Source organism: Nicotiana sylvestris, chromosome 6 (genome assembly GCF_000393655.2).
Source record: "Nicotiana sylvestris chromosome 6, ASM39365v2, whole genome shotgun sequence".
Lineage (NCBI taxonomy): Eukaryota > Viridiplantae > Streptophyta > Magnoliopsida > Solanales > Solanaceae > Nicotiana > Nicotiana sylvestris.
Window position 1 is genome coordinate 148881757 of NC_091062.1, and position 22170 is coordinate 148903926.

A 22170-nucleotide genomic window follows, 5' to 3' on the forward strand; every position below is an offset into this window, starting at 1 on the left:
AGGACATATCTCGTGGCATATTTGGGACGATCTTGCTAGAGATTTTGTAAGGCAGTTTCAGTACAATATTGACATCACGCCAGACAGGAATTCTTTGTCAAACTTGAAGAAGAAACCCTCAGAAAGCTTCAGAGAATACGTTATTAAATGGCGCGAGCAAGCATCAAGGGTAAAAGCTCCCATGGATGAAATAGAAATGGTCACTACTTTCCTCCAGGCTCAAGAATCAGATTACTTCCAAAACATGATGTCGGCCATGGGAAAACCTTTCGCAGAAGCGATTAAGATCGGGGAAATGGTAGAGAATGGCTTGAAAACGGGTAGAATCTTGAGTCAGGGGGCCATAAAGGTGACCTCCCAAGCCATCCAAGGCGGGTCCGGAGGAATGGCAAGAGGGAAGAAAAAGGAAGAGACGTCCATGGCGGCATCAGAAGCAAGAGAATATCGTAATCCCAGGCTCCGTTTTCCAAAAAAACCCACAACATTACTACTCCCACCAGGATGTGGCCTATGCTCCTCAACCTTACATGGTCATGAATGCTCAACCTTACGGCCGACCACCGCAACAAGCCAATCGAAGCAAAGCTCCACCTCCCAGAAATCAGCCTCCTTACCGAAACCACTATAATCCACAACTACCCCAGGATAACTTCCGTCCTCAAGAACCACCCAGAAGACAAACTTTCACACCCATTGGTGAACCGTATTCTACCCTGTTCCCAAAACTGGTCCAGATGGGTTTCCTGCAACCAGTCCCTCAGACAAGGCAAAATCCAGCATCACCTGCTTACAAAGCCGGTGTCAGGTGTGCTTATCATTCAGGAGCAGAAGGGCATGATACCAATGATTGTTGGACTTTAAAAAGGGCGGTAGAGAACTTAATAGAACAGGGAAAGATAGTATTAAGGGATGAGGAGGTCCCAAATGTGACCAACAATCTGTTGCCCGCTCACAATAATGGGCCGTTGATTGGGATGATCTGTGAGGACAAGGAGTTTGATCCTGCCCTGAAAGCTATAATCGCCATTGTCGATGTAGAGAGAAAACCTAAAGCAGCCCCGAAGCAAGAGAATGGGGAAAAGAAGACTAATACTGTCAAGGCTGAGATCGAAAAGAAGGCTGAGACAAAGACAGAGACGATGGTGCCTTCGAAGAATGAGGTTCTCTATATTCCACGAGGTCGATCAGAGAAGCCACAGAGATTCGAAATGAAAAGCGGAATACCGATGTACGTGTCGAAAGGGGCCTATGTGGTCTGGGGGACGATTAAACCGCCTCGGCTGAATGAGCCAGCGGTTATCGGACGCATGCCACAGAAGCCAATGACAGACCCGTCTACGGTACCATGGAATTATCAACAAACATTGGTTACATACAAAGGCAAAGAAATCACGGGGGAACTTCCAGAAAATACTTCTGCTGGAAAATATTCAGACATTCTAGAAGTTAACAATGCCACACGGAAGCGCTTCCCACCCAAGAAGCCTATAAGCGCTGAAGAAGTAGAGGCTTTCTTCAAGAAGATGAATATGCCTGACTATGAAGTGGTGGATCAATTGCGCAAATACCCTGAACAAGTGTCTATGCTATCTTTGCTAATGAGGTCCGCCTATCAGAAGATCCTGCTCAAAACCTTGAATGAAGCGTATGTGCCGGCCGAAACTTCAGTTGAACAACTTGAAAGAATGACGAAAAGGTTCTTTGCGGTTAATCAAGTTTCTTTTAGAAAGAACGATTTGCCTCCGGAGGGAGCAGCTCACAACAAGGCTTTACATCTGACAGTCAAGTGTGAAGACTACTACGTCAAGCGATTAATGTTGGATGGGGGTTCGGGTGTTGACATTTGTCCACTCTCCATGCTGCAAAGAATGGAAATTAGGACTGGAAGGATTCGCCCTAATAATGTCTGTGTAAGAGCTTTTGATGGCATCAAGAGGGACACCCTCGGAGAAATAGACCATATATTGACTATCGGGCCGGTGGAGTTCGAAGTAACTTTCCAGGTACTGGATATGGACACATCTTACAACTTTCTCCTCGGAAGACCTTGGATTCATGCTGCCGGGGCTGTACCCTCCACTCTCCACCAAATGGTGAAGTTTGAATATGAAGATCGGGAAATTGTGGTCCACGAAGAAGACGAACAGTCTATTTATCGGGACCCATCCATCCCATATCTTGAAGCAAGAGAAGGGAGTGAGCACACAGTTTATCAGACTTTTGAAGTTGTGCTGGCGGAGCAGTATGAAGAAGGGAGCCCTTGCCCCCAACCTTTCTTGTCCAACGCTTCAATCATGGTTGCTAAAGAAATGATCCGACGGGGATTCAAACCGGGAGAAGGACTTGGAAAATTCGTTGCAAGGAATAACTGAACCTATCACCTTGCCTTCCACTAAGAAACTCTTTGGGATAGGCTTCCACCCTACTCCAAAAGATGAAGATTGGGCAAAGAAGAGAAAAAATGAGGGATGGAAGTGGCCTCAACCATTGCCACATTTGTACGAAACTTTCGTCAGACCAAAGTACACTGAAGAAGATGATGATGAGGCATTTACGACCGAAAAGATTAAGGAAATATATGGGGTGATGAGAGAAATGCATTACGAAACCCACATGGTTCAGTTGGGAGAAGGCACAAGCACCTCTGAGGTGCTATACATGGGGCCAAATGCTAAGCTTCAAAATTGGGAGGCTACACCGTTCCCAGTCAGGTAGGAGTTCGGGTAGACTTGTCCTGCCACCTTTCCTGCATCACGAGTTATCCCAGGGTGTAACTCGGATGTTTTTCTTTAGTTTCCTATTTTAATTTCCTGAAATATAAACCCTGTTATCTTCCCAATTCCAAGGAATAAAATCAGTATTTCATCATTTTTCTTTATTCTTTCTGATTTTTGCTATTTTTCTTTTATCTTTTCCTTTCAGTTATAATAATGCGGCTTTAAATAATATGACATGCTTGTGGACTTCACGCCCAGATCCAAACGAGCTGTCTAATTGTGAAATAATGAACCAAGAACCGGAATATGACGAAGAAGAGGCTTTTAGGGAAATAAATCGAGAATTGGAACACTTTGAGAATAAACCTAAGCCGAATTTGAATGACACCGAACCGGTTAATTTGGGAACTCCTGAAGAAATTCGAGAAACCAAAATAAGCATTCACACAGATGAGAAAACGCGAGATGCAATAATTCAACTCCTCTTTGAATTTAAAGATGTGTTTGCTTGGTCATACGATGACATGCCAGGATTAGGTGTTGATCTAGTGGTGCATAAATTGCCAATTTACCCTGATTATCCTCCAGTTCAACAGAGGCAGAGGAAGTTCAAGACTGATATCAGTGATAAGATCAAAGAAGAAATCACAAAGCAGTTGAAAACAGGAGTAATTCGGGTTGTCCAGTATACTACGTAATTGGCTAATGTAGTTCCTGTACCGAAGAAAGATGGGAAAACTTGGGTGTGTGTGGATTATCGAGATTTAAATAGGGCAAGTCCCAAAGACAATTTCCCGTTGCCCAACATCCACATCCTTGTTGATAACTGTGCCAAACATGAGATATAGTCTTTCATAGATTGTTACGCTGGATATCATCAGGTGTTGATGGATGAAGAAGATGCCGAGAAAACTGCCTTCACTACGCCTTGGGGTACTTACTGTTATCGGGTTATGCCGTTCGGTTTAAAGAATGCCGGGGCAACTTACATGAGAGCCATGACTGCCATTTTTCATGATATGATGCATCAAGAGATAGAGGTGTATGTAGACGACATGATAGTCAAGTCCAAGACTCAGGACGATCATGTTCGAGACTTGAGGAAATATTTTGAGAGGCTGAGAAAGTACGACCTGAAGTTGAATCCGACTAAGTGCACCTTCGGAGTCCCATCGGGCAAGCTTCTGGGTTTCATAGTAAGCAGGAGAGGTATCGAGTTAGATCCAACAAAGATAAAGTCTATCCTAGATCTACCTCCTCCAAGAACGAAGAAAGACGTGATGAGTCTATTGGGCAGGTTAAACTATATCAGTCGATTCATTGCCCAACTGACTAGCACATGTGAGCCCATATTCAAGCTATTAAGGAAGGATGCAGCAATCAAATGGATGGCTGAGTATCAAGAGGCTTTTGACAAGATCAAAGAATATCTTTCAAATCCTCCAGTTTTGGTCCCGCCAGAGCCAGAGAGACCCCTGTTCTTGTATCTGACGGTCTTGAAAAATTCTTTCGGTTGTGTCCTCGGACAACATGACATAACTGGAAAGAAAGAGCATGCTATCTATTACTTAAGCAAAAAGTTCACCGTTTATGAGGTCAAGTACACTTTGTTGGAAAGAACGTGTTGTGCTTTGACGTGGGTCGCTCAAAAATTGAGACATTATATCCAAACTCATACTACTTACCTCATAACCAGGTTGGATCCTTTGAAGTACATATTCCAGAAACCGATACCTACTGGGAGATTAGCAAAATGGCAAATCTTGCTTACTGAATTCGACATAGTCTATGTCACTCGCACGGCAATGAAAGCCTAGGCGTTAGCAGATCATTTGGCTGAGAACCCGATTGATGATGAGTACCAACCATTGAGTACTTATTTTCCAGATGAATAGATAAACACCATAGGAGTAGTATCGGAAGACGCTCATCCTTGGAAGATGTTCTTTGATGGGGCTGTAAACGCAAAGGTGTAGGAATTGGGGCAATCTTGATCTCACCCACTGGTCAACACTATCCGGCTACATCTAGGCTTCGTTTCTTTTGCACGAACAATACAGTTGAATATGAAGCCTGCATCATGAGCATGAATATGGCGATCGATCAAGATGTTGAAGATTTGTTGATTATGGGGGATTCTGATCTGATTATCTGACAAGCCCAGGGTGAATGGGAAACTCGAGATGTCAAGCTTATTCCTTACCGGTAGAACGTGGAGGATCTCAACAAGCGATTCAAATCAATAAAGTTCAGGTATATCCCGCGGTGTCACAATGAACTAGACGACGCACTTGCCACCTTAGCTTCAATGTTACCTTATCCAGGCAATGCCCACATCGATCCCTTGGAAATTCAAATCAGGGAAAGACACGGTTACTGTAATGTAATCGAGGCGGGACCAAGTACCCAACCATGGTACCATGATGTTAAGAGGTTCTTGAAAACACAAGAATATCCCGAACATGCTACTGGAGATCAAAGGAGAACTATTAGGCGTCATGCGAGTGGATTTTTTATGATCGGCAAGGTATTGTATAAAAGAACCCCGGATCTCAATTTGTTGAGATGCGTTGATGCAGAAGAGGCTGGAAGAATCATGCATGAGGTACACGCTGGAGTATGGGGGCCCCACATGAACGGGTATGTTTTAGCAAAACAAATCCTTCGAGCGGGTTATTACTAGATGACCATGGAAAAGGACTGTTTTAGTTTCATTCGAAAGTGTCATCAGTGTCAGGTGCACGGTGATTTGATTCATGCACCTCCCATAGAACTGCATCCTATGTATGCACCTTGGCCATTTGTTGCTTGGGGCACGGACGTCATTAGGCCAATCGAGCCAAAAGCCTCAAATGGACACAAATTCATATTGGTCGCTATTGATTACTTCACAAAATGGGTCGAAGCTGTCACTCTCAAATAGGTCACTAAGAAAGCTCTAGTGGATTTTGTACATTCAAATCTTATCTGTCGTTTCGGTATTCCTGCAACTATCATCATAGATAACACGACAAACCTGAATAGTCAATTGATGGAGGATGTATGCCAACAGTTCAAAATAACGCATAGGAACTCCACTCCTTATCGGCCCAAGGCCAATGGCGCTGTTGAAGCAGCAAACAAAAACATCAAGAAGATTTTGAGGAAGACAATCCAGAGTTCCAGACAATGGCATGAATAGTTACCTTTTGCCTTGCTGGGATATCGCACTACAGTACACACATCAGTAAGGGCAACCTCATACTTGTTGGTTTATTGGACCGAGGCTGTGATACCGGCAGAGGTAGAAATTCCTTCGCTCCAAACCATTGTTGAAGCAGAGATTGAAGATAACGAATGGGTTAAGACTCAATTGGAGCAGTTGACCTTAATTGATGAAAAGCGAATGGCTGCGGTTTGTCACGGGTAGTTGTACCAACAAAGAATGGCCCGTGCTTACAACAAGAAAGTGCGATCCAGGAATTTTGAAGTAGGTCAACTAGTGTTAAGGCGCATTCTTCCACATCACCAGGAAGCGAAAGGAAAATTTGCTCCTAATTGGAAAGGTCCGTACATCATCAGGAAGATATTGCCAAGAGGAGCGTTGTATCTGGGCGATATTGAATGAAATGATCCTGAAACAGCTGTGAACGCGGATGCAGTCAAAAGGTACTATGTCTGAGTTTACTTCGGTGATGTGTTGGCACATTTGAGATGATGAAGGCTTTTATTCCCGCTACCCAAACACTATCAACTCTTTCTACAAACCCTTTGAGCCGGTTACATTTCTTTGGCTACCCTCTTTGGAATCCAAAAGCACCGTTGAAACCAAAAAAAAAATGATTAGCTTGAACTACGTCTTGACTTGATTCCTAAAGGATACGTAGGCAGCCTCTATCTGGGGTTCAGTCACACCAAAACAAAAATCCAATTTTCTCTGAAGTTGAAACTAGGGCAGATGTTATAATGGTTCAACCACGGGCACACCAAGTGGTTCCGAAGTTGTAATTTCATCCACAATTCTTTTTACCAAAAACCAAGTACAAGTCCTTCAGATCAATTGCCAAAGGTGGGGGAAACCAAAAAATATCATGGTTGGAAGCCGATGCATTCTAAAATTGAGAGAAATAAAATGAGAGAGTCTTGTCGGTGAAAACCTTCGGGCACCATGAGGCGACGAGAGTAGAGAAACTAAGAACGGTGAGGCTTATAGATTGGCTAAAAGATGGAGGAAAAAGGGAAGACGAGTCGCTAGGCACTCATATAAGGACACAGTCGTACATACTGCATGATATAAGGTAGCAAATGTTACGATGTTGGAAAAATTCCGACCACATGTCATGGCGTGACAAAGAGGCCTAAAAGGGGGGAATGCCCAAGCGTTTGGATTTATTCACAAAACTGTTGCTTAGATGGCAAGATGAACATTAAAGTATTCGTAAGAGCCATAGTTTATGAAATTGATAAGTGCATCAGTCAACATTCGAGGACGAATGTTCCAAAGGGGGGAATGATGTTACACCCCAAGTTTTCATACGTGAGAGTACATCGTAAGTCATTGATGTAAGCTCGGAAATGAGATTCTATTTGGAAGCAAATAAAGTAAGTTAATAATGTTACCTTGGAGGTTACAAATATTTAAGATCATGAATAACGATTACCAAGAGGGTTGGAAATCTTAGAAGCTAAACCAATTGAAGAAAATAAGTTTCGTCGAAAGTCGACAAGTTTCGAATGTTATAACATGTACTTTGGGGTGAGACTAGGGTTATTAACATGATAAGGAGGTTATTCTATGAGTTATTTTAGTCGTATGATATTCATTTTCTACATTTTGAAGGCAAGCAAGTTGTGGAACAAGAGTTGGCAAAGGACATCACAAGTTACATTCATAAATTTGTTGAAATTTAGGTCAAATGTATCTGAGAATTTCTCCAAATATACTTGGAATAATGGGGTGTTCTACCTACCAAATTGAAGGTCTACGAGTCTAGTTTCTAACGCATTAAACCGTTTGTCAATACGACATCGGAGTAGAGAGATATTCGCATTTTCGCGAGACCGCGCAAGCAGCTCCCAATGGGACCCACTTAGGCGGTGGTTGACCTACTTCAATTTATAAACGATTTGGACGCCTATTTTTGCTCATTTTTCAACTAAAGTTCGTCTCCAAACTTCTCCTAACCCTCCTAAACATATATCACAAGGGTTTGAAGTGATTCCAAAGTGATTACACCATATTTCAACATCAAAACTTAGTTCTAGTGAAGAACAACACCTCTTTGAGGTTGTGTTGTCATTGAGGATTGTTGTGGGCTGTATTTGGATGAAATTCCAAGTTGTTGCTGCTGTCTAAGGTGAGTATAACAACCTACTAATTGTTCTTAAGCTTGCTTGTATGTTGGTTAAGTTGTTAGGATGATAAACTATAAGATAATACTTGGACTAGCTTAAGTCACTTCTATGGTGTTGTATTGCTATTAAGGGTTGTTGTAAAATGAATATAACTTGGATTTTGACTTGAAGTTACTATAGGAGGTATGTATATTATGTTCTTGCTTGTGCCTAAGGTTATCTTGATATTGATTAAGTTAAATGGATGGGCTAGACCTGAACTAGTGAATAAAGTTGCTAGTTGGGGATAGTTGAAGTTGTGGATTATTTTCGTTGTTATAAATATATGGTATAAGGCTGGAATCATTGATTAATGACTTCATTATCAAGTTAATGATACTTTTATGTTGAAGTAAGAAGTCTATAAGGATTGATAAGGGGTATACGGATTCCAATCGGAGTTTGCCGCTCGTCGTAATGTAGTTGTGACTTGTTGTGGTTATATGGTGTCTTGATATTGATAATTATGTATTGATGGATTGCTCTGGTCATTGTTGTTGGTATATGGTATTGGAGGAGGCCCTTGTTACAATGGAGATGCTGCCCAAATTTACGTAAACGAGCTACTAGCTTAAGTTATAGACTTAGCCTTTGCTCAGCACTGATTTTGAATCTCCTTATACTATGATAGATTGAGTTGACTTGTTTGAAGAGTTGCTTGGAAGGGATTAAGGACTCAACGGGTTTAAGGTATGTTAAGGCACTTTCTTCTTTCTTTTGGCATGGTCTAAAATGAAATGAACATAAACGATACGCTATTTCATAATGACTCTACTCCTAGCAACTAAGGTTGTCCATGTTGTTCTTTCCTTATAAAATTATTCTAAACAAGTGTGTATGATCCTTAAATCCTACTAAGGTTCATATTGATGGTAGGGATGTCCATAATGTTCTTAAGTCACTCCAAAAGGTTTAGAAGATGATTCCATGAGTCTAGCATGCATTATATATAGTATCTATTTTACTCTACCGAGCCGCGCTATAGTCGGCCGGGTACGGCACCTATTGTGCAACCACTGATCAGTTGGGTTTACCGAGCTCCACGTGGCCGGGTACGATTCTACCGAACCTTATGATGGTCGGGTACGCTTTTACCGAGTCCTCTTTGAGGCCGGGTACGATATGATGATGATGATGCCCACAGAGGCGAATGTTTTAAAAAGTTTATGTATATATATGTATTATGCATTTCATATCAGTAACCCCCAGAGGCACTCTGATGTTACAGGTTGTATCTCCTCTATCTCTCTCTTTACATTACTGTTCTTGTTTATGCTTTCCTGCCTAACATACTCGGTACTTTATTCGTACTGACGTCCCTTTTGCCTGGGGACGCTGCATTTCATGCCCGCAGGTCCCGATTGATAGGTTGACAGTCCTCCTAGTAGGCTATCAGCTCAGCGAAGGTGTTGGTGCACTCCACTTGCTCCGGAGTTGCCTATTTGGTCAGTATGCTTTGGATATGTATTGATTGATATGGCGGGGCCCTGTCCCGACCTTTATGATTTTATGTACTCTTAGAGGCTTGTAGACATATGTCAGGTGTATGGATAATTGTATGGCCTTGTCGGCCTATGTTTCGAGTTTACTAATGGTCATGTCGGCCTTATAGGCCCGTATGTCACATATATTAGTTTGTATATCATGTTGGGTCTTCATATGTTGACTATTCCCTTATGTTTTATTCTTGTTATCTCAGGACGAGTTTTCTAGCTCATTTACTCATGATAACATGATAAGAAAGATATGTTACGTTGGTACTCGGTTGAGTAAGGCACCGGGTGCCCGTCGCGGCCCTTCGGTTTGGGTCGTGACAGAAGTGGTATCAGAGCAGTTCTGTCCTAGGGAGTCTACAAGCCGTGTCTAGTAGAGTCTTGTTTATGGGTGTGTTGTGCACCACACTTATAAGCAGGAGGCTACAGGGCATTTAGGTCTGTCACTCTTTCTTCTTACTCTAGATCGTGCAGTAGAGCTCAGTTGTAAGAATTCAAACTCCTAAATTCGACTTTAGTCATAATACAACGATACCTACTTCCACAAAGATAGTTGGTAAGAGATTACATGTGGATGTGAAAGAGTTGAGTCAGAGGAACTCGATTTCACATCATACTTATGATGAGTAAATATGAGGTCTTCAACAGATCGTGTGTGTACTAAGATGTGTATGCTTCTTAATAAGGAGCCTTAAGGCAAGGATATCTATTCACGAATATGGTGAAAATCTATGAGGGATTCAGAAGCTAGATACAAGTTTCAACAAGTAAAAGAAGTAAGGTGAAGAGGGGTACAAGGCACCCAAATAATGAAGATTATCAATATTTACAAATCAGGCAGAGAAATATAAGCATTTTGGTACCTTCATCAATGACAGAGGTAAGTACAATTGGCCACACCCATCTCAGTTATGTTCTATGGGAGCTAACAGATATTATTTAAGAGAAAGATGGGATATCAGGATCCAGTTGGAGTTAGAGTAACCCAAAAATTGTGGATAGGTTGTTATCATTAACCAATGTTTCCGAAAGATGGTACAAATGTGGTAAAAGATATCCTTCTAAGACACCCAGATGGTGAACTCTAGAGTAGTACAATCAGATACGAATACTGGAATATTCAAAAATTTCAGAATATAGGCAGTGGGATCCTAGAAGGGACAAATATTTACCTTAGTATGACTCTAGCCCCGAGTAAAAAAAAAGAATGTTAGGCATTCTAATGAGATGAAGCTAGGGGAGCTTATAGGGAAAGAACTTTTTGTTGAAGTTTTCAGAATAAAGTGATAGACAAAAAGAATATTATCCGGAGAATAAGAAGAAAATAAATGAAGCATCATGAGTAAGATGTGATATAGGGGTGATAACAGTAAATCAAAATATGACACGATGACAGAGTCTATAGTCAAAGTGAAGGAAAATACAAGAGGTGACAAGCCTTAAGGCAATAAAAGAGTATAAGCCATAAAATCATATTTTTATTTCGAGAAATGAGTTGGTGACTTCAACGTGATTACCAGGAGGAAAGGTTAGACCCCAGAGTAATAAAAATCAGTATGGGCTGGTGAACAAGATAAAACCGAACATGAATTAGGGACCGGAGGATTTGATAATGGTCGACATCGTGAGAATTTCAAAGATCGTGCTCCAAACAATAATAGAATAGACAACAGACGAATAACCTTTAAAGGTTATTTAGGAAGTCGCTTACCTAAAGCAAGCACTCTGAGCAGAGTTAATCTTAAGGGACTAAATGTGCCAGTTACCGTAGGTGTCACCTTCGTGCGTAAGAAATTTAGTTATCCCTGGTACAGAAGGTTACCATAAGGTGATTAATGTTCATTGATAATGTGAAAAGACGCCGAATATGAAAAGGTAAAACAAGTATAGGTAGATCGTCGTAGTACTAAATCTTAGTACTCCCCTGAAGGAGGGAATATGGTGTGATATGGTATTAAGTCGGAGTTAAGCGGTTCAGTTAACTATGGAATGGTAAAGGAAGAATGTGGTAAAAAGGAGAAAGGGATGATGTTGCATTTATTCAGTTCCTGCAGATATGTTGCGAATCCAGAACATTATACAAGCACGACACCGGGGAGAGGCAGTAAAAGTTTCCGGCCAGGATGTTATTGATAAATAAGTATGAATGGACATTTGATACATCTGGAGCTAGTGGTGAGAGATAAGTTAAGACAAAGGATATATCCCAAGAGGGATTATGCAGAATAAATATATATATATATATATATGAGAATGGACCAACGAGTAATTAGTAGTTGATTTAGGAAGAGCCCAGTTATGGCTAGACAAGAGGTCACGGATAAATCAATAGATCATGCAAGATAAATGTAGTGAACTGCAGCATAATGAATTCAGTCTCGCAGATACAAGATCGCAATCATTTGAAAAAAATTCAGATAGGAGTTGAGGCAATTAAAGGTACCACTTTTAAAGGTTTATGAAAATAAGAGAGAGTGTCACTAAGGAGACAATAAAAATTTGAGCTTAGAAGTAACCCTACGAGCACAAAGGCATAAATTTATGTAACTAAGGATTATTATAGGCAAGTAAGAATAACGAAAATTACCTTCGGGTGTACGATATATCAAGCTCGCAACTTTACAAGAGCCAGAAGGTCTCCCTAAGTACTACAATGAAAGACTAGTTGAGGAAATAAGGAAGAAGGTTTCCACCTAAGCATAGTGAGCTAGAGAGTAAATGATCCTGTAACAACAGTCTCACTACAATATTGTATACACTCCATAAGAAAGTGGCACCTATCATGGCTAATGAATGGTAAAAAAAGAAGCTATCAAAGGTGATGTTTGAGATCATATAAGGTACAAGAAATTATAGTATTCGTGGGCAAAAAGGACAAGCCAAGTATTCATGCAACAAGTGATAGAACGACCATCAAAAGTAATTGCTTACATTTAAGGACAACTGAGAAGGCACAAAAGGAAATTTATGGTGCTATCAAGTTAAAGGAAGGTTGGGAGTAGTATAAATAGATCGGTGTAGGTCCTAAGGTAAAGTATTGTAGAGCAACAAGGTTTTAGGTAGATAGGAGTAAGGATATGAAAAGATGAGTGAGAAGGTGACGAGAATATGTATGTCCTCGGGATTAAACCCATCAAAACAAGGGAGCTGATGATTTCCATATGAATAAAAAACTCTATACAGCCTGAATGAACCCAGAGGAGTCTAAGACTAGGTGCATTTAGAAGAGATGGAATGTTGCCCTGGCGGTAGAATAAGGGTGTAATTGTGATAGATAAGAGGATGATTCTTAGGCCTTTGATTGAGTAATGATTTAACGAGAAAGGGATTTCATTAATTGCACGGGATTAGAATACCCCCATAAGATGAATCGCGTTGGGATGCAATGAAATATGGTTATTGAAGTATAGTATTATCCCTAGGTGGATCAGGAAAATCACTTCAGATGTTCCCCAATAAGATGTGAGCCCTAGTGACAGTGTATTACGTAAGAGGTTGCAAGTTATCAGTGATAGATTATAGATCAACATTAAGGTGAATAAACAATAGATGGGTACAAGTTCCAAAGTATGAGATGAGATTTGTTTGTTATTCTTAAGATGAATAAAAATGAGGAAGCACTAAAGGACTTAGATTTATACATATAGGATAAGCAGCGAGAGAGTAACCTGGAGTTGGGTAGCAAGCCTCGGTAATTATAAAACGAAGTAAGTTTTATGGTATAGTATAACCTGCCTAGATGTAGTAAATCCATAAGGATAGATATGCAAGGCTATGAAACAAGAGATAGCAATAGTCTTAAGTTCGATAAAGTACCAAGCGAAAGACATCAATACACCTATAGATTTCTAGAGGGACAGCTTTTCATAATTCTGTATATGTTCATACGGTGAGGCTTATAGATTGGCTAAAAGATGGAGGAAAAAGGGAAGACGAGTCGCTAGGCACTCATATAAGGACACAGTCGTACATACTTCATGATATAAAATAGCAAATGTTACGATGTTGGAAAAATTCCGACCACATGTCATGGCGTGACAAAGAGGCCTAAAAGGGGGGAATGCCCAAGCGTTTGGATTTATTCACAAAACTGTTGCTTAGATGGCAAGATGAACATTAAAGTATTCGTAAGAGCCATAGTTTATGAAATTGATAAGTGCATCAGTCAACATTCGAGGACGAATGTTCCAAAGGGGGGAATGATGTTACACCCCAAGTTTTCATACGTGAGAGTACATCGTAAGTCATTGATGTAAGCTCGGAAATGAGATTCTATTTGGAAGCAAATAAAGTAAGTTAATAATGTTACCTTGGAGGTTACAAATATTTAAGATCATGAATAACGATTACCAAGAGGGTTGGAAATCTTAGAAGCTAAACCAATTGAAGAAAATAAGTTTCGTCGAAAGTCGACAAGTTTCGAATGTTATAACATGTACTTTGGGGTGAGACTAGGGTTATTAACATGATAAGGAGGTTATTCTATGAGTTATTTTAGTCGTATGATATTCATTTTCTACATTTTGAAGGCAAGCAAGTTGTGGAACAAGAGTTGGCAAAGGTCATCACAAGTTACATTCATAAATTTGCTGAAATTTAGGTCAAATGTATCTGAGAATTTCTCCAAATATACTTGGAATAATGGGGTGTTCTACCTACAAAATTGAAGGTCTACGAGTCTAGTTTCTAATGCATTAAACCGTTTGTCAATACGTCATCGGAGTAGAGAGATATTCGCATTTTCGCGAGACCGCGCAAGCAGCTCCCAATGGGACCCACTTAGGCGGTGGTTGACCTACTTCAATTTATAAACGATTTGGACGCCTATTTTTGCTCATTTTTCAACTAAAGTTCGTCTCCAAACTTCTCCTAACCCTCCTAAACATATATCACAAGGGTTTGAAGTGATTCCAAAGTGATTACACCATATTTCAACATCAAAACTTAGTTCTAGTGAAGAACAACACCTCTTTGAGGTTGTGTTGTCATTGAGGATTGTTGTGGGCTGTATTTGGATGAAATTCCAAGTTTTTGCTGCTGTCTAAGGTGAGTATAACAACCTACTAATTGTGCTTAAGCTTGCTTGTATGTTGGTTAAGTTGTTAGGATGATAAACTATAAGATAATACTTGGACTAGCTTAAGTCACTTCTATGGTGTTGTATTGCTATTAAGGGTTGTTGTAAAATGAATATAACTTGGATTTTGACTTGAAGTTACTGTAGGAGGTATGTATATTATGTTCTTGCTTGTGCCTAAGGTTATCTTGATATTGATTAAGTTAAATGGATGGGCTAGACCTGAACTAGTGAATAAAGTTGCTAGTTGGGGATAGTTGAAGTTGTGGATTATTTTCGTTGTTATAAATATATGGTATAAGGCTGGAATCATTGATTAATGACTTCATTATCAAGTTAATGATACTTTTATGTTGAAGTAAGAAGTCTATAAGGATTGATAAGGGGTATACGGATTCCAATCGGAGTTTGCCGCTCGTCGTAATGTAGTTGTGACTTGTTGTGGTTATATGGTGTCTTGATATTGATAATTATGTATTGATGGATTGCTCTGGTCATTGTTGTTGGTATATGGTATTGGAGGAGGCCCTTGTTACAATGGAGATGCTGCCCAAATTTACGTAAACGAGCTACTAGCTTAAGTTATAGACTTAGCCTTTGCTCAGCACTGATTTTGAATCTCCTTATACTATGATAGATTGAGTTGACTTGTTTGAAGAGTTGCTTGGAAGGGATTAAGGACTCAACGGGTTTAAGGTATGTTAAGGCACTTTCTTCTTTCTTTTGGCATGGTCTAAAATGAAATGAACATAAACGATACGCTATTTCATAATGACTCTACTCCTAGCAACTAAGGTTGTCCATGTTGTTCTTTCCTTATAAAATTATTCTAAACAAGTGTGTATGATCCTTAAATCCTACTAAGGTTCATATTGATGGTAGGGATGTCCATAATGTTCTTAAGTCACTCCAAAAGGTTTAGAAGATGATTCCATGAGTCTAGCATGCATTATATATAGTATCTATTTTACTCTACCGAGCCGCGCTATAGTCGGCCGGGTACGGCACCTATTGTGCAACCACTGATCAGTTGGGTTTACCGAGCTCCACGTGGCCGGGTACGATTCTACCGAACCTTATGATGGTCGGGTACGCTTTTACCGAGTCCTCTTTGAGGCCGGGTACGATATGATGATGATGATGCCCACAGAGGCGAATGTTTTAAAAAGTTTATGTATATATATGTATTATGCATTTCATATCAGTAACCCCCAGAGGCACTCTGATGTTACAGGTTGTATCTCCTCTATCTCTCTCTTTACATTACTGTTCTTGTTTATGCTTTCCTGCCTAACATACTCGGTACTTTATTCGTACTGACGTCCCTTTTGCCTGGGGACGCTGCATTTCATGCCCGCAGGTCCCGATTGATAGGTTGACAGTCCTCCTAGTAGGCTATCAGCTCAGCGAAGGTGTTGGTGCACTCCACTTGCTCCGGAGTTGCCTATTTGGTCAGTATGCTTTGGATATGTATTGATTGATATGGCGGGGCCCTGTCTCGACCTTTATGATTTTATGTACTCTTAGAGGCTTGTAGACATATGTCAGGTGTATGGATAATTGTATGGCCTTGTCGGCCTATGTTTCAAGTTTACTAATGATCATGTCGACCTTATAGGCCCGTATGTCACATATATTAGTTTGTATATCATGTTGGGTCTTCATATGTTGACTATTCCCTTATGTTTTATTCTTGTTATCCCAGGACAAGTTTTCTAGCTCATTTACTCATGATAACATGATAAGAAAGATATGTTACGTTGGTACTCGGTTGAGTAAGGCACCGGGTGCCCGTCGCGGCCCTTCGGTTTGGGTCGTGACACAGGACCGGTTTCACAGAGCTCCGTCTGGCAAGAGGTGAGCCTCAGTGGTGCGTCAATCCAATCCCGACTGATCATGATGTTTGATTAACTCCAAAGTAAAGGCATTGAAAAAAAAGAGAAAAAATTCAAAGGCAAAGGTCTGGAAAGCGGAATAAGAACAAATCCTTACACGAGCGAGTCATCATGAAATCCTGAAATTTGAGTCTTATCAGTTTGAAAGGGGTTCGCCTTTGAAGCCAATCAATGGCGAAGTTTCTCAACAGAAATGAGGCCGGGACCAAGCAATTGGAATGATAAAGGCCACCGAACCAACCACCATTTTCAAACTGACAATTGTTCTTTGTTTGGAAAATTGAAACAGGTGCAATCCAAAGCAACCGTGCAAGAAGCAGGTGCAACCAAAAGGGAAAAGAAATGCACAAGTGCAAGAAACAGCTTTGCAGCGAGGAATCAACCCAAAAGGGAAGTTTCCTCCAAATTCTTTCCTGCATTTTTACTGAACAAAAAATAATTAAAAAAAAATGAAAAGAGAAATAAGAAGAAAATTCCAAAAAAGGGGTTAGATTAGAATCCCCAATATCAACCTATTTTTCGCCAACATTAGGGCTCCAATCCCTGAGTTGAGATTTTAGACATAGGGCTTCCATTCCCTAGTCACCTTTGCCAATATTAGGGCTCCAATCCCTGAGTTGAGATTTTAGACATAGGGCCTCCATTCCCTAGTCGCCTTTTGCCAACATTAGGGCTCCAATCCCTGAGTTGATATTTTAGACATAGGGCCTCCATTCCCTAGTCGCCTTTACCAATATTAGGGCTCCAATCCCTAAGTTGAGATTTTAGACATAGGGCCTCCATTCCCTAGTCAACTTTGCCAACACTAGGGCTCCAATCCCTGAGTTGAGATTTAGATATAGGGCCTCCATTCCCTAGTCGCCTTTTGCCAACATTAGGGCTCCAATCTCTGAGTTGAGATTTTGGACATAGGGCCTCCATTCCCTAGTCACCTTTGCCATCATTAGGGCTCCAATCCCTGAGTTGAGATTTTAGACATAGGGCCTCCATTCCCTAGTCGCCTTTAGCCGATATTAGGGCTCCAATCCCTGAGTTGAGCAATTTTCTTTTAGCCGACATTGGGGCTCCAATCCCTGAGTTGAGCGATTTTCCTTTAGCCGACATTAGGGCTCCAATCCCTGAGTTGAGCAATTTTACTTTAGCTGACATTAGGGCTCCAATCCCTGAGTTGAGCGATTTTTCTTTTAGCTGACATTAGGGCTCCAATCTCTAAGTTGAGCAATTTTCCTTTAGCCGACATTAGGGCTCCAATCCCTAAGTTGAGCAAGTTTTCTTTAGCTGACATTAGGACCCCAATCCCTGAGTTGAGCAAGTTTCTTTTAGCCGACATTAGGGCTCCAATCCCTGAGTTGAGCAAGTTTCTTTTAGCCGACATTAGGGCTCCAATCCCTAAGTTGAGCAATTTTCTTTTAGCCGACATTGGGGCTCCAATCCCTGAGTTGAGCAATTTACCTTTAGCCGACATTAGGGCTCCAATCCCTGAGTTGAGCGATTTTTCTTTTAGCCGACATTAGGGTTCCAATCCTTGAGTTGAGCAATTTTCCTTTAGCCGACATTAGGGCTCCAATCCCTGAGTTGAGCAAGTTTTCTTTTAGCCGACATTAGGACCCCAATACCTAAGTTGAGCAAGTTTCCTTTAGCCGACATTAGGGCTCCAATCCCTGAGTTGAGCGATTTTTTTTTAGCCGACATTAGGGCTCCAATCCCTGAGTTGAACAATTTTCCTTTAGCCGACATTAGGGCTCCAATCCCTGAGTTGAGCGATTTTTGTTTAGCCGACATTAGGGCTACAATCCCTGAGTTGCGTCTTTTAGACTTGAGGTTTCTAATCCCCTCATCAATTCTGTAGATTTTTATGACAATTAACTCACGAAATTTTCCTAGTAAGACGGGGGCAGAAAATTTCGTTCGTTTGTTTATTTCGATGCTTGAGCAGGTTTGATCTCGAGGCACAGGGATCGAGATGACCTACGGAGTGAGTCTCAATCCAGAATATAGAAAAGAACAAAAGAACAAAAAAGAAATGAGCTCGAATATTGGAGTAAACAAAGGTGCGGATTGCTCGAAATCTGATTGAAGTCACAAGCTCCGCCAATCCTGTCTTACTCAATGCTGCAGAAGTAAACAAGCACATGCAACTTACGAGCATCAAGATTCAGATCGAAGCCTACAGCAAAATCATCTAAGACTCAAGATCAAGTTTCAAGAGAATTGTAGATAGGAATCTTGTAAATCATAATTGATAGGCATAGCTAGCTTAGCTTCGATTTTCCCTTTTTGGTGTAATAAGGAAGTTAGCAAGCAATAGCAAGCAGTAGCAGCAGCAGCAACAACGGTAATAGTAAAACCACAGCTCCTGGTAGTCCCAGTTACCAAAACTTCCCGAACTACATTGACCTGATTCCTTTTTAGCCAAGGATATGTAGGAAACCTTCGAAGCAGAGGTTCGGTCAAAATCTTTCAAAAAATACTTCACACGGAGTAGTCAAACGGACAAAATCGCTCGTATCCGCTCACTTTATCTTTGTACGAAAACCCTGCATGTTTTCGAACAAAGAGGGGCAGCTGTGAGCACATGATTTTTGCTCTCATGACAATTACTCCAAAAAAAATCAAAAATAAAAACAAATTGTCTTTGTGTATAATCTTTAGAATCTGCGTGGCATTTCGGATAATTATTTGTAGTTTTGTCTGTGATCATTTATTTTTTAATTAAAAATACAAAAAATATGTTGCATGAATTTAGGATTTTATTCTTCAATTAGGAATTAATTAAATAATATTTGGAATGAAAAGCACAAAAATGTCATTTTTGGTAATTTTGTCATTTCTATTGTTTAATGGTGTGATTTTGTTTAATTAATATTTGATATTTTGTGTTAATTATTGCTAAAAATCAATTAATGTCTGTGTAATATAATTTTTGTTTTATAATTTATTTTTAGGATTTTTGTAAATTCGGAATTAAACTAGGAATTAAAAAGGAAAAGAACAAAAATAGAAAAGAAAATTGGACTGGGCCATTTCATTTTTGGGGCCAAAATCAGGCCCAAACGAGACCTGTACCCGGTCCAAACCTTCAGCTCTCAAAAACGCATCAGACGACGTCGTTTCGAGACCAGCGAATCTCGACCGTTCATCCATCCTCATCCAACGGTCCAGATCGTCCAACCCTCACCCACATCCATTTACCCGTCCCTGACCCGTTACTAATCCGGACCGCCCCACCATTGGTTTTTAATCAGAGATGTTGGATCCCCTCATCCAACAGCCAAGATTAAGAAGTCAATTCTTAATGTGTCAAAGACCCCCCCCCCCCAAACCCTTTTTACCCGTTTCATTCCCAAACACCCCCCCCTTAGAGACGAACCAAACGACCTCGTAACCCTAGCACCGCCTTTCCACCCCCTCACCATAAACCCGTCGGCAACAAACCCGGTGACCACCAAAATAACACCCCTGAGCCATCTCCCCATCCACAACACGAATCCATGACCCTTGTACCTCGAATCATCCCCCGCCGTCTCGAATCTTCATTTGAAGATTCGATCGGAACCCTGAAACCACCCCAATCTACCCCTAATTAACACTACACCACCACTAGGTTTCCCTCATCCCTAAACCATCAACAGATTCCCTCGGATCCCGTTGGATCTCCTCGAATCTTCGATCAAAATCTCCCCTCCAAGCCCTAGTTGTTCCTTTAACCCCAGACTAACACCCAATAATCCTCTTTACCTCCTCGTCCTTAATCCCTAACCAAATTGGCTCGAACATGAGTAAAAACCATCGAATGACGGATCTAGGGTTTCAACGTTTCAAGACATATCAAAGCCTCAAGGTCAACTGGTTTCTATTCAGTATTGTAGGCCTATTTCTCACGAAATAGATGTATGATACTGACTAGGACTCAAGTTCAAAAGGGCATACTATTGAAATCCGAGGAAAGAACAGTAAAGTTCTCTTTAATTTCTTTTGTTTCCTTCTATAGTTTGTTTGTCTGTTTTAAATTGTATCTTTGTCTTGATTTGTTTCTGGGCATTTGTTCAGTACTTCTTTCCTTCTCATCAGACCGTTTATTGGGTCCAGTTTCTCTAATTGTTTGTTTATATGCTGTAAACTGTTGGTCAGTTTATTAGTTCGTTATGTGTGAGTCAGTTTAACATGATAGTTAGTTTTAATCCTGGTTTTGATTTCATAGTCCATTTCAGTAGTTTTCTTTTGTTGTTTAAGTAATGTATGATTTTGGTTCGGATTGTCCCCTATATGTGATGTGTGGCTTCTTTGTTTTTTGATATTCATCAATCTTCTTTAAGTTCAATATATCGCAGGATTTCCTTCACTCTATTTAGCATAATTTGGAATTGTGAATTAATCATTCCCATAATGTGCCACTGTTGACTGGAAGTTTGACCTGGATAGTTCAATAGGTTTGTGTTCTGATTCGTGGTAATGCTGTTATTGGGTTTTCTGTTAAGCATTGATGAATTTTAGTTTCAGTTTTTAGCTTCAGCTTCAATGTTTCTGCTAAGCTCTTTTGTTTGTTGATGTTGATTTTGTTTTGAAGTTTCAATCCAGAATTTAGGAGTTTGAATTGGTTATAGCTGCAGTTTTAATATAGATTTCAGAGTTTTGTTTGGATTGATATAGAATTACTGGCCCTGTTTATTCATTTTAGATTTTGGACATCAGAAAGCATGTGAATTGTATTTCTTTAATGAATTAAAGTTAACTTGACAGCATGTGCTGTCAGGACATATTCATGCTGCCCATACTTGTTTAATTTTAATAAAGGAAAACCATTTTAATAATGAAAAAGAGGGCTGTCAGGGGAATCTGATGGGGAATACTTTTCTTTTGAGCTTTGAGTGGAAAAACAGAAGGAATAACATGGGAGAGAATCAGTATTTTATTTGACTAAGTGCTCTAAGAGCTGGAAAGGGAGGTCTGTGTGTGATATATAAAAAGAGGAGAGTTGATTCTGGGGAGGAGGAGGGTTCTAGATAGAGAACAAAAGGAAAAGCAAAGAAACCCCCTGGGAAAAACTCTAAAATTCCAGAAAAGGCACTGTTCCATTGTTTAAATTCACATTCAGTTTGAGATTTAGGCTCAACCAAACCTACTCTAGGCTTGTTTGTTTGAGTTGTTTGTTGTCAGATTTGTCCTAGTTGATTTCAAGTTGGTGTTTGGTCTATTTCCAATTGATTTTGAGTCGATTTGTTTAGCTCTTTTGGGTTTTCTTTTCTAAAACATTTATGGATCTCTGAGTTTCATTGGGCTATTTCTTATTTGTCCCATATTGCTGATTGTGGTGCCACTACTGTTATTTGTTATCTGCTGCTGCTGATTTACCTCTCCTTCTTCTCACTTTTCAATTCAGGTACACATTCGAATTAAGCTTTGATGTAGCTTTGAGTTGAAAGATTGAAAAAATGGAAATATTCATGCTTTGGCCTCCACATCTGTGCTCATGTAGTTTACCCCGCATCTGTGCTTTAAAATATAGATATTAGTTGATGTGTAATTACTTAATATAAGTTTATTTTTGTTTGATATCGTTTGGGGAGGTAAACTGTATAATTTGATTTGGTTTTGGTTTGTTAATGAACTATCTA

The 22170-nt window shown here is 40.2% G+C and overlaps 1 protein-coding gene across 1 annotated transcript; it reads left to right on the forward strand.

The window, feature by feature from the left end:
• The first annotated feature begins 527 nt into the window (after positions 1 to 527).
• On the forward strand, positions 528 to 2715 carry LOC138871451 (uncharacterized). The gene is made up of 2 exons (XM_070149331.1): positions 528 to 2003; positions 2341 to 2715. The coding sequence occupies exons 1-2, from the start codon at positions 528 to 530 to the stop codon at positions 2713 to 2715; spliced, it is 1851 nt and encodes a 616-aa protein (XP_070005432.1).
• The last annotated feature ends 19455 nt before the right edge of the window (positions 2716 to 22170 follow it).